Here is a 13,763-nt window from a genome sequence, read left to right on the forward strand (position 1 = left end):
AAAATTGAAGGCACTTGATAATTCTTCAGCAAGGCATAAATTCTTATGTTACTTAACCACGGCAGCCACTCAAAAAGAACCTTACTGCATCAGCTGACTCCAGAAAGCTAATCTGTTGTGTAGTCCGCTGCTTTGTTCATGACAAGAACCCTGTCTTCAGCATAAGTAACACTTGTTTACGATGAACTTAAAGTGAACAATCAACTGTACATATGGAATGATGAACGAAAATGCAGGCTACCTTTGAACGCCGTGCGTCACGACAACACCGGGAAGTCAAGTGCCCACAACGCATGACGAGTATGGGTTATGAATTCATTTTCCCTAATGAGCTTTAATTCAAGGAACATTGTGAATAAAGCTGCAAAACACGAAGAAATTTCGCTGATTTACTGTTCTGACGTGGCAGTAATAACTGAAATGTGGCTACATGGCGATATTCATGATTCAGAAATAGTTCCTCCCCCTTATTCTCTTTTCACTTCAAAGAGACACTTTGCAGATGGACTGGTTTTGTGCCAAGATCCTTCCTGCTCATAAAGGGGGCAACAGGCTACTTGTGAACAACTACAGGCCCATCGCCCTGACTAGTTCTTGTTGTAAAATGATGGAGCATGTTATCAACAAGGCGATGAGCATCTATTTAGAAGACAAGAACCTAATTTACTCCAAACAACATGAATTTCGTGAAGGCCTGTCTATCATAACTAAACTTCTCAAAATTGTGCATGACTTCGCTACCGTAATTAACTCGAAACTTCAATCTGACGCTTTATTTACAGATTTCTTTAAGGCATTTGACTAGGTACCTTATCATAAGCTAATTTACAAACTGAAGGCTATCGGGATTGAAATCAATATATTACAATGGATAGCCGCCTACCTTTGAAACCACGGCCAGTACGTTGAAATAAATGATGCTGAATCTGGGGAGCTGGACATCCACTTAGGTGTTCCGCAGAGTCTGTGCTAGGCCTCATTCTATTTCCGATTTTCGTTAACGAGATTCATTCTTACGTTGAACATGATGTAATGGTTGCACTACAGCATGAACGATAGACGATCAAATCCTGCTAAATACCTCTCTCACTAACATTTGGAGATGGTGTCACGAGTGGGGAATGGAAATAAATGTAGGAAAATCTTCCTACATGCATATTACCTGAAAGAGGGAATCCTTGAAATTTGTGTATCAGCTAATGGGACTACACGTAGCTGAGACTGCTTGAGTGAAATACTTGGGCGTTACCTTCATGACACATTAAAATGAGACGATCACATTAATCACACGTGTGCAAAAGCATACAGACAGTTGGGTTATCTTCACAGAAAAGTTGCTCTAGCACCTGCCAAAGTCCGACTAACAAGTTTTAAAGCCTGCATATGGCCAGTCCTTGAGTACGGCAGTATTGTCTGGAACCCTTACCAAATTTATCTTCTTGACCAACTGGAGGGAATTCAAAATAAAGCACTTCGATTTGTGTATTCCCAGTATTAATGTGGTGTTAGCATAACCGCTCTACGCAATAGGGCAAACATTCATACTTTGGCAGTCAGGCATCGCATTGCTGCCTTAAACTTTCTTTATCTGCTTTATCACAATGGTATCGATATAAACAAGCACAAGTACTCAAAACCACCATATCAGCGCTCAGCAAGAACAAACCACAACAAGTGTATCAGGCCTTTTATCTCCCATTGCAATACATTAAGTATTCCTACTTTTCAACAATCATTGAACTATCGTATAACCTCCTATGTGGTATAGTGTCCTCAAAATCTGCTCACTCATTCACTGCCAATCTTGAAATATATTTTGATCAGTGAGTAGCGACGTACATAACGGCGCAACTGTTCGAGGAATGTACTTTGATTCTATGCCATCCCAGTTTTCATTCGTAGAGTTGTCTGATGTGTTCTCTTCCCTGTTAGTCTCTGCTGTGTTTTTTCATTTTTTTGCAATATGTAGTCCTACCTTGTGGTCTGTGTAGTCGTCGGTGTAGTCATCTGTGTATTATGAATAAATAACTAAAATAAATAAATTTACCACATTTACTCCCGTAATGAATGCACTCTCATAATAAACGCGCCCTCCTACATTTATCCGCTGCAGTCCCACAAACCAACACCTGGCGCCTCCTTACCCATCGGATCTCTTCAGTTTTTTATTATTATGCCAACCCCCCTTGGCGACCTCAACTCGCTTCCTCCCCCCTTCACCCGTTGGTGCGTGCCGTATTGTTTTTTCTTTCTATCTGTGCACAGCACGTCTCCCGTCTTTTTTATTTGTGCACCTCAGGGCGGTTCACGAATGGTGCAACTGTAGAGATATTGCAGCGGATAAGCACAGAGCGAGCGAAGGTCACGAAACAGCTCGGGTTAACCGATGGTCGCTTTCTATTGGCGCCATGACGACAGATTCAATATTGGGGCCATGACGACAGATCCAAAATCAAACGATTTCTTTGCCTTCTGATAGGCGTGTATCTTGTATTTGCGTGCACTTACACAATTCTATACTCTGCTAGCTCGCTTTACAGGTACGGTTCATGACAGTAAACGGTGCATGGCAGAAAAATTAACTTTGATATCAAAATAAAATATCTCATCTGCATTTGATACAGGAGATTTTTATGGTAGAGTCAACCTGCCTCCAAAAAAAGGTGTCAGTACCCCTTCAAGGCGAAGCATCACACGAACTTACTCAGTCAGCATGTATCAATTACAACTCACAAAATTACTTGGAGGGTATTTGAAACAACGGGAACAAACTTGCCTTGCTACAAATACAATCTCATGCATTGCAAACGGTGCAAGAATATTCAGAGGTTTTACATATTGTCTTGGGTTCGTGATGTCAACGAAGAGAGCAGACTGTTTGTCGAAGACTGAACTATTTATTCGGCCAAACTTGTGGCCTGTCAACGAATATTCAAAATACAGCTATGCACAGTGGCACTGATAGCGGTGAACTGAGTGTTGGCCGTCGATGAATTGACTAACGGTGAGGCGCATTGGTATTTATACACGTGCCATAGAATATTCTAGCATTATCGTTAGCGGTGACGTAGGTTCCAAAATAATCTGTAATGTTTGTGAAGGGGGCGTAATCTTAACAAAATGATCTACCGCAGTTCTGAAGCTTCCCGAACACTGCAGGCACGGTATGTGCTGAGAATCACTGACAGTAAAACGTCGCGATAACAAATTTGAGGAGGGAATGTGGCATTGCCCCCCTCTAAAAAAGGCATCATCATGATGCTTTAAAAAAAGACTAAAGCACATTCAATGCGTGATTCCTTGGCAGGGGCAGTGGGTGGCAGCGTGTTTTATGGGGTTAGTGTTATTGACTCAGACCTCGGGTCGATGACAGCACCATGCTGACTTAGAAAGTCCATGCCAAGTATCACATCCATGGAGCAATGTAATAAGATTACAAAGCTCACAGGATATCTCTGGTTATTAATGGTGACTCTTGCTGCGCAGGTTCCAGTCGGTGTTATTAAGTGACCTCCAGCGGTCCGAATTTCGGAGCCTTGCCATGCAGTCTTCACTTTCTTGAACTTCGTTGTGAAGGGACACTGATGGCGGAATATTCGGCTCCGGTGTGGACAACAGCAGTGATGTGGTGGTCGCTTAGTATTATGTTGAGGTTGCTGCTTTGTTGTCGTGCGTTGCGGTTGGGTCATAGCGTCGAATCACGGCTATGTAGGTTTATTCAATTGCTTTCTCATTGCGTCATGAGGTATGCGTCCGGCTGTGGAGTTTGGACATCAAGGCCCCTTTATTCTTGCGGTGGGCGCTTTCGACTTCATTTCGGCGGCGGGGGATCTTCGGTAGTTCGTCGTTCTGCAACCGCACCTTCATCAGTTGCTGCCCTTAGCTTTCTGAGTAAGGACTCGGAGATCGGCCCCGAGCAGGGCTGGCATACTGCCTTTGATGCGGTGACGCGTAGCGGCCTCGTGACTGCGATTGGTAAGGTCGTTGGTATTCCGATTTCACTCCTGCGAGGTAGTCGGTGATGTCGTGCGTGTGCTCACTCCGCTGTGGGCACAGTGCATTATCAGAACCCCATAGACCCATCTGTCGCTACTGGCAGCGTTGTTACGTGTGCCCCGCTTCTTCGCAGTGGTAGCAGAGAAGTCGGTGGTCGGGAGCATGCCTCACGTCTGTTTTCTTCAGAGCATTGCGCTGTCCAGCAGTTGGACGGTATGCCGAGGGGAGGGCAGCGGTGTCTGGCGGCGGAACTGCGACAGTGCAGCCTCTTGACGTAGGCGTGTAGAGGAAGTGTAATGTCTGGCTGCAGCTGCATAGCTTATGGCTTTGGGCTGGGGCTGTGTCGGTTCTTTGAAAGGGTCAAGTGATTGCCGAACTTTCTCGCAGGCAATGTCGGCAATCGAATCCAGTTGAGGCTGGGGCGAAAGTAACAGCTTCTGCAGCTCCTCTCGCCCGATCGCTTGAATGGTCTCACGCAGGTCGTTCGTACTGAGGGCATGAGCTTGGACGTTGGTGACTGTTCAAGAGTGACCGTCATACTCCCTTGTGCGAATCTCAAGTGCCATCTCGATTGTCGTGGCCTCGGTGAGGAGTTCGTCAACAGTCTCCGGCGAGTTGCAACAAAGTCCAGCAAACGACTCTCGCTTCACACCTCGCATGAGGAACTGGAGCTTGTACTCACCCATGGCAAGGTCGGCATGCCGGAACAGTTTCGTCAACTCTTCCGTGAATATAATGACATTTTCGTTTAGTAGCAGCACCTGGGTCTCCAGCGAAGCAGCGGCCCTTTCTTTGCAGACGACATTCATGAAAGTTTCCAGGAATGCAATGTGGAAGAGATCCTAGGATTGAAGTGCAAACTCCCGATTCTTGAACCAGGTCCTTGCCGCGTCTTCCAGATAGAATTAGAAGCGATGCAGCTTTTCGTCTTAGTCCCGCTGGTTCGAGGCGGCCACCCAGTCAACGCCTCCAGACAGGTCTCCGGTTCTTAGACTGATGATCCATGGAAGGTTGGTGATTTCCTTGGTTGCTTCATTACGACCATGGTGAGCATTGCTACAGGGGCGGTCGTAGTTGTCGCATTAGTGGTGGTGGCCTTTAGCTTGCGAGTGCTGTTGGGTAGGGCCCCGTACTTTGGTGGTAGACCTTGTTGCCTACGGCCGACTCGCTGGTTATGGTTGATGTGTTCTTCGTGACGTGGATTTGGCTCACAGTTGTAGGAAAGCGTGCGGTACATGGATCGGGAAGCACCTCCACCAGATGTCATGGGTTCATGACGTTGACGAAGGGATCAGACTGTTGGTCGAAGACTAAACTGTTTATTCGATCGAACTTGAGGCCTGTCAATGATTAGTCAGAATACAGCGATACACACTGGCACTGATAGTGGCGAACTGAGCATCAGCTGTCGATCAACTGAGTAGCGGTGAGGTGCGTCGGCATTTGTACACGTGCCATCGAATATTTTAGCGTTAACGTTAGATGAGACGTAGGTTCTATAATAATCTGTAATGTTCGCAAACAGGGTGTAATCTTAATGAAATAATCTACTGCAGTCCTCAAGCTTTTCAGACACCGCAGGCAAGGTTTGCGCTGAGAAATACTGAGCTTCATCGATTTACCAGTCCCAGATCACTCGCCGGCGGCCCGCGGACGCCTCAGCTCATAGGCGGCTACGTCACATGCACGTGATCTAAATGTCCCGAGCCAGCCCGAGCAACCTCAGGCCATCTGCGCGCTTGATTCTGACTGCATCCGCTGTGGCGTCTGCTATGCCAGGTTGTGCCGTCTGCTCCCTCCACAGCTGTGACACAGGCCACAATGCCGACCCAATTGCAACCTAAACAGCAGTTAGGTAGTGCATTATAACCTATTTCTGTTGTGATGCAACTTACTGTAAGTGAACTACTCGAGCGCATGTGCATTGTAGACCGGCGCAGTTGTTCCAGTCCGCTGTTTCTCCTAGCGAGTATAACACTTGTTCTCCCGATCTTCGGGAATACACACACCCTCGATGTGGCTCAGAACACCGATGTCAAGAACTGGGTGCGCAAACGATGCGAAATCTAGAAACATGCGAGAAGCGGACAGAAAAGCAAAGAGCGAGAAAGAGCATGTTTAAAGTTTCTGTGTCTAACTTATGATGCCCGCACTGGCTTGCGCCCCGCGGTGTTAGCTGCCCGAAAGAAATCGTTCAGACGGTCCCTGGCCGCCCGCAGACCTCCAGGCACGCGAAAAACAACATGCGTCCGAGCTATCCCGGACCAGTGGGCGGAGCATCCAGTTGGTCTCGAAGAAAAACTAATGCGACGCCGGCGTCCGGGGCAACACATCTTCCTGGCAACACTCTACAAAACAGTGCTCCCACCACGTGGTCACTCGATTCTGAGATAAACTGATTGCACTACATGACTCAGTCGAACTGCTCGAACTGCATAACTTTTTCGCTGAGTTCTTTACCCTGTCATACTCTTCATTACCTCTTGTTTGGATCCTTCTCGGTTTTGTGAACATTCCAAGTAATTGTTCAGTATGTAACACGGACCAGAGTGATAGCAAGGGGAAAGGTCTCATCTCGCCCCAAAAGTTGCCCAAATACGATGTCTGGAATTCTCCTGATTTGGTCTGCCTCGTGTGCAGAGAGTGAGACCATGACATGGGAACCTTTTGATACTTTTTTTTTCATGGTGGACATCGTTAAAAGAATGGTTGGCATGGTGATTTGATGCTGTCAACTGGAAGCGGTGGCGCACATTCGATTCACGGCTCGTTTGTGATGAAAATGAGTGCTCTGTTACGAATAATACCCCTCCCAATGTGCTTCCTGAAACTGTAGTTCGCAGGGTAATAAATAGTACTTCACAGTAGCGTCTTTTCCCGCCTTTGAGTTGCACAGCAGCCTACAACAGCTTCACTGCATCACACCACTGGAAAAAACCATCTGCCACACACGTGCACACTAATGTACGATACTCAAGAACAGGAAACAGGAGGCAAAGTACCCCTCGTACATGGTCAGAGACAAAAAAAAACATGCGAGAAAGCACACAGGCATGCACAAATCCTCAGGCAACCACATTGTAACACGAAGTGTCATTTGCTTTGATGACTTGAGTTGTAGGGCCCTCGCCAATAAAGCTGCCACAACTGTCAACTCGACCTAGATGCGCTCGCCCATTCCGGCGATCCAGCCTAATAGACCACACTTTCCTTTCTATCCAGTGGCTATGGTAGTGCTTCGACTCGCATGTCTATTATCTCTGGGCGATGATAGCACAGATCATAGCACAGCATGGCTTGAGCTGGTTCTGATGATGTATGTTTCTCATTTTTCAGAATAATTAAGCTGGAAAATTCTGTCAGGAGACTCTCGTCTGGAACATCAAGGTGTGGTCTAGTATTGTGCAGATTCACCAGCTCGGTCACGTGTGAAGGCAACTATCTTGAGAGGCGTGCCGCGAATTTTGTCAGCAACACAGATGTCACATAATTCCAAGCCATATGGGCCATGCGTCCAACACGAAGCATCAAATGATTCTGGAAGTTCCTTAACAGCTGGAGTCATTGGTGCAGTGAACAGGCAGAAAATGATGATTTCATTGGTCATGGGAAACCCAGTGGTAGGTAGGGTCATTTCGAAAACCGGTCCGAATGCCTTTCGGTCAGCATTGCCTTATCTGTTGGGACGTTATCATTCTGTGCTCGAATGCGCGACATATGTTCGAAAGATTCATATAATGGTACAATCGTGCCAAATTTCCTCTAGTGAGATCTTGTTTTTGAAATATTCTTACTGCACGAAGACTTCTCGTTAGTATGATGGGTGAATGTGAAAGCGATGCGTTATGGACAAATATCCATCGTATTCTTTAGAATGGGTGATCATATCCTCTTCGCTCTTTTTCTATAATTCGTTGTTTTCAAATATGTATGTCAAGTAAAATTTGAATGCCTCTCTGGTGACGTGTTTGTTGAACTTGTTGAACATGTCACGTTTTGACCATGATGCAGCAGTAGCGTGGAGCTCGAACAAGTAGAACCAGTCCGGCACAAGTTCATCGTCCACTGATTTGGCATACTTGGGGACATCGAGATCAGCTGATGTCATGACGCTGGTCTCGTCATAAAGTAGAGTGATTCACATGCGGTCAAGACGCTTGGTGAAGTCTTCAATGATGACGGGCAGTTGATAAAGTGGCTGCCAGGTCTCCATCCTTTCGATTTGTGTGATGCTGTAAATGAGAGATGGGCTGTGGCTCATACACCAAGTAATTATTCCATTGCATTCACGTGCACTTCTTCCTTCTCGACTTTGACCAGCCATCCCTGCATGCCTTCTTATGTCACAGCCATGCATATGCACAGACACACGAATTTTCGGTGAGTGCGGTTGCTTCATCAGCATTGAATACTTACTAAAGACCACAGGAAACCCGTGCTTCCAAGAAATGCAAAAATTTCAATTAACAATGATATCGTATTTACTTGCACAATAGGCAAGTAAATGGCCAGTTTGGTCGGGAGAAATCAGTTATATTTTTATTTCTACGCATAATAGGCACACACCAAACTTGGCCATGATCAGTGGTTCTGTGCCGTATTTGCACCATTGCAATTCGACACCCTTTTAGCTAACCAACTAAAAAAAGAGACCAAGGCAGGGCCGCACGGGTTCGGTGAGTGAGGAAGAAGGGAGGTTGTCTGAACGTCGGAGTAACCTTTGCACTGGCGCCGGCTTGGCTCCTGCTGTGTGCGCTCAGCTTGGAACATGCGATCACATCCTCATCAAGCGTACTTGGAGTTTTTTGTTGGGAAAGGCGTCGTCATTATTGTGTTTGCTACCTCGTCTGCAAATTTACAAGCTTTTCTGGCTTGCCGACACACTTGCCTCTTTGCTGCCACTTCACGGACTTGCACAAGCTTGGTGGACTTTAGTCGCTGTTGATTTCCTGGTTACCAACCTGAACGTCCCATCACATGCACCGCTCTTGGACTAGTACTGGAGTGCGATCTTTTTGATGCCAGATGTTCATGTTGTCTTGCGCAAACTTCCACGACAACATGTCGAACGGTAGACTAAGCCTAATCAGCATTTGTTGCTTTTGGGTAGCAGCCTTAGGCGATAAAAGTTGCTTCATTTTTGACATTGTGAACCTTCTTTCTAATGTGACTGTGGCAGAGTATTCTTGAGTCGTTGAAACTTTTCACCTATCAGCTGGTATTTTGGTGGACACTGCAGTAAAGTTTTGCTCCCACCCATTTCAGGTTCACTGCTTCAAGGTTTATTGCAGCACAGCTGCATCATGCTGTTGTTGAGCACTGAGGTTGAGAGATGCACTCTTACGTTATAGAGTATTCAGATACCAGTGGGATTGATGTCAGAAACCAAGTGACGGTGTTATTGATTTTATTGCGATAGCCATTATATGGACACAGTTTCAGATTTTATATATATATATATGTGTGTGTGTGTGTGTGTGTGTGTGTGTGTGTGTGTGTGTGTGCGTGCGTGCGTGCGTGCGTGCGTGCGTGCGTGCGTGTGTGTGTGTGTGTGTGTGTGTGTAGATGAGATCTAACAGACAATAATGCCAAGGAATGTATAGAGGAAGTTATTAGAACCAATATAATGTAAATAAAAAGAAAGAAAAGTGGGTGAAAAGATAACTTGCCGTGAGCAGGAATCGAACCTACGACCTTCGAATAACGCGTTCGATGCTCTAACCACTGAGCTATATGGCGGCTATCCCCCCAGCCACTTTATTGGGTTTATATGTGAATTTAAACCTGGGAGTGTCAGTCAGCGCCTATCTGTAGCCATAGCGGCGGGTGTGGAACACCCTTTTTGAGCCTGTGTGGCGTCACGTAGCACGTGAACTTATTACAAGCAGGCAGTTGACCAATAGTCCCTCGTATACAATCTAACGGCACCAAGTCTGCCAGTACGAGACCCTCGTTAATGAATAAGGGAAAGAAGTGTATACCTAAGGGCTTGTTTTTCTGTGTTTTGACACATAATAATGAGATATAACAGACAATAACGCCAAGGAATGTGTAGGGGAAGTTATTAGAACCAATATAATGTAAATAAGAAGAAAGAAAATTGGGTGAAAAAATAACTTTTCTTTTTTTCTTGGGTGATGGGTGATGCCCATTGAGCTTGGCATCACCTGCTCCCAAAAAAGTAAAGAGTTGCGCCACAGGAGCCCGATGTTGACATTAAGAAAGATGCTGTTGGGCATTACCCACTGGTGACGAACCACCAGCTGCTGCGCCACAGGTACTGTGTGGCAAGCTCAGTTCCATCATTTGTTCAAAATGTGGCATCACACTTTGCCTCAGCAAGGAAAGAAATTGTGTTTTTGATTATATGGGTGCGGAAGCACGACACTGGCAAGCTACTACTATCTTTCCAGAAAAGCCCACTGTATGATATGAATCGTATTTTTTACATGTAATCACTGCAACTTGATCTAAATATCTTCTGTTGTATCTAAAGAGCAAATAAACGAGATATCTGATTTTTTCTATTACGATTTCTCTATGCGCCCATTGACCTACACCTGAGGAACCATAAATTATATTGTTATAGTAGGTACTTAGTCGGCTCGACTAGGAATTCAGGGGATAATGTATTCAGGCAGCCTGTGTTGTGATTCCCATGATTCAAAATTGTTTTAAGTGCAAAAATAAACTTGGAAACATTAAATAGGTTTCATCATATTATCTTAACGCTTTGTAGTGACTTTATAAGCAGTGGTCTGAAATAACAAAAGCTTGGAATTCTGAATTAGAGATGTCAGCAAGTCTCCAATTGCTTGACGTGCCATTTTTGATTGACAAAACTATCTGTTCATTCATCTTCTTCTGCTGCACGCGCATAGCTGGAAGTTGATGTGCTTGTTTTGCATGTGTCAAAATGTTGAGTTTGCTGGGGAATATTGTGAGACAACTGCAAAAGCCTGCTGCTCTGTCCACTGATAAATTTCGATCTATTTTTGACACTCATCTAAAAGCTTAGTAATACAAACATGACTGACAGCTGTCATGAATTCTTATAAGATAGCTGCCTAATTGTTGTTTTGTCTTCTCATCATTGCAGTGATGGATGTTGATTATTCTCCAACCGGGAAAGAGTTTGTTTCCGGCAGTTATGACAAGACTGTGCGCATCTTCGCAACAGACCACGGCCATAGCAGGTACGACTAGCTTATGGTGTTAGTGAAGCTTAAGGTGGTGCATGGCACTCTTAAACATTCTTCATAAACTCTTGACCAATATTCATCGAAGTTTCGAGTTTCATGTGCCTTGCCAGGAGCAAGACCCTGTTTTAACTGAGACAGTTACAAAGTAAATTAGCATATCACAATGATCAGTAATAAGAAATGTGTGCAGTGAAGTATATTCTAAGCCCATTTGACCAAAAGCTGTCATGTAGCAAAATCTGAACTTCACATCCACTCACTAATGAACGTATTACATACAGTAAGTTTTGTACACATGTGCCAGGAGAAACATTCCTTTTTTTGTGATACAGTTACACCTGCTTATAACGAACCTCTATGTGATTAAGTCCTCGATATAACGAAGTTTTCCTATTCCCCGTCGTCACTCCGTAGAAGCACATGTATTTGCGACCTCTATGTAACAAAGTAACAGCGGGATACGACCTCTTGATATAACAAATTTTTTCCACGGACAATCTAGAAATTTCGCTCCGCATTTTGGCATTTTGGTGCGACCGTGCATCTTTTGCGGCAACCGCTGCCTCGGCGCTGATGAAGCGTGAAGCAGCGAAGGCGCGCGTTGCGCACTAGGTGAGAGCGAGCGCTCGTTATTGCGCGTGGGTGAGCGCCAGGAGGATGGGCGGGCCTGCAACCCACGAGCTGGCGTTGCCGCCATTCTCGCCGCCGCGGGCGCATGCGCAGCTGTGTCCTCCCCCCCTTCCCTCCAGACCAAAAAAAAAGATAATAATAAAACTACTTTTGCGCATTGGCCGTGCCACGCTTTTAGTTAGCGTCACATATGCGGGGCCGCGCTGCGTATGGAGAGTGCATTACCGAAGAGTTTTCCGCGGTATCCGTGCCTATGTCCGTGTCTTTCGCTTTTCGTTTTCGACGCCATGCGTGCGTGCATAGTTTTACTGCGCGCGCATGGTGTGTCTTCCGATGACGTTCAGCTCTGCTTTTTTTTTATTGCAATAGCAACTATATGGACAGCCTCGGCTGTTTTTTTTTTCTGCCGCAGTCATTCACTGTATATGTATACGTATCTAATATATGAAAACTCAAGAAGAAAAGAAAGTCGCCCAGGCTCAGCGAACAGCTCATCGAGATGCGCGACGCGCTTATCTCCCACGAGTACTTTGCCCGGCGAAGGGGGGTGGGTGGGGGAGGGTTAGATGCTTGTGAGCTTGTGCTTATCCTTCGGTGGTGAGAACCACGCACCTTCGACTTTGACTGGAACAATTGCGTTTAGTTGCCGGGCGCACAAAGATCACTTCGCTCGCTAGACCGGCGCCGTTTGTGAAAAGAGTGCGCTTTTCAAGCACAGCGAAGTAACAACTAGGGCACTTGTTAGTTTACACTCCTATCTATACCTGTAATTAGGTTTTGAGCCGCATTTTTGTTTAAACAGTGCGTCAAGTGTCCAGTGGTAAATGTTATTAGTTTGCTCTCGTCTTGTGTATGTTGTTTTCGTGCGTCATTTGCATGTAAGTAGTGCGCTGCAGGTTTCGATCTGCTTGTCGTACTCAGCGTTACATTCCAAGCTGTTGCTATTCATTGCTTCGCTGTTGCGGTTAACGTTGATACTTTGATCATTTCGGACAACCGTGTCGTCACCAACAAGGGGATGTCAGATTAGGTGCTGATAGAGACCACGGTGACGACAGATCTTCGAAAGTCGACTCGTTACTAGGGTGTCTGGCGACCGGGAAAACCGGGAAAACCTGGAAATGTCAGGGAATTTTCAGCCACAGGGAAAAGTCAGGGAATTGTCAGGGAATTCGTCAATCAAGAGAGACAAGTCAGGGAAAACTGTCTTGGGGCCTGCCCACACTACTAATGATTCGCGCAGCTGATCGCTTTGGGCGAAACGCTAGAGTCAGGGAAATGAAATTTCCATAGAAGGACGATAGGAGGTGTCTCAATTCCACGCTCACTCTGCTTTTTTTTTATGTAGGAAATCTTGAAGGCGATGCATTTTGGTAGCCAATATTGAAGGCTATGCTTTCTTATGACGTCAAGAGCCAGAATTACGTAATCGAAGTGGAACACGGCAGGTTTTCGGTGTCATCTATTTTTGCGCCATCGTTTGCACGCACTGACCTCTACTAAAATTAGTTTGTGCGTTCTGGCTGCGGAGGCGGGGTAACGTAGCATATCGAGCCGAGCCACAACAATCCGCACGCAATAAATCCAGCATGGCGACGTCCCTTTGTTGTACACTGCGGCTAGGCTCTACTACGACTGAAAATGTGTGAATTGTGAGCTTTGCGTTCTCGTGAACGTTTTCCCGGAGTTCCCGTGTAGCGCGAATCGTGGTGTGCGACGTTGTCCTCGACTAAGTGCTTCTGTGATTTGAAGTGAACATATCTGCATATTTCTGTGAATGCATATTCCGGAGAGAAGAAATCCATCGGACCTGCAGCATTTCAGACGCGATCATCAGTGTCGCGCGCTGCTTATCAGTGCTGCGTTTCGGTGTCGCGCGCTGCAAAATATTTTTTCATCGAAGATGTCAGGAGGCAAGAAGTGTTCCTTTAATGC

General features: G+C 45.8%; 1 protein-coding gene across 2 annotated transcripts in view; it reads left to right on the forward strand.

The window, feature by feature from the left end:
- The window catches only part of LOC119169133 (DDB1- and CUL4-associated factor 13), a 143,689-nt gene that overhangs the window by 81,775 nt on the left and 48,151 nt on the right, over positions 1-13,763 (forward strand). For both annotated transcript variants that reach the window (XM_037420234.2, XM_037420233.2), the window contains one exon: positions 11,096-11,192. In XM_037420234.2, the coding sequence (XP_037276131.1) occupies positions 11,096-11,192 (97 nt within the window). The remainder of the gene's footprint in view (positions 1-11,095; positions 11,193-13,763) is intronic.

The sequence above is a fragment of the Rhipicephalus microplus genome, chromosome 2 (genome assembly GCF_043290135.1).
Source record: "Rhipicephalus microplus isolate Deutch F79 chromosome 2, USDA_Rmic, whole genome shotgun sequence".
NCBI classification, from domain to species: domain Eukaryota; kingdom Metazoa; phylum Arthropoda; class Arachnida; order Ixodida; family Ixodidae; genus Rhipicephalus; species Rhipicephalus microplus.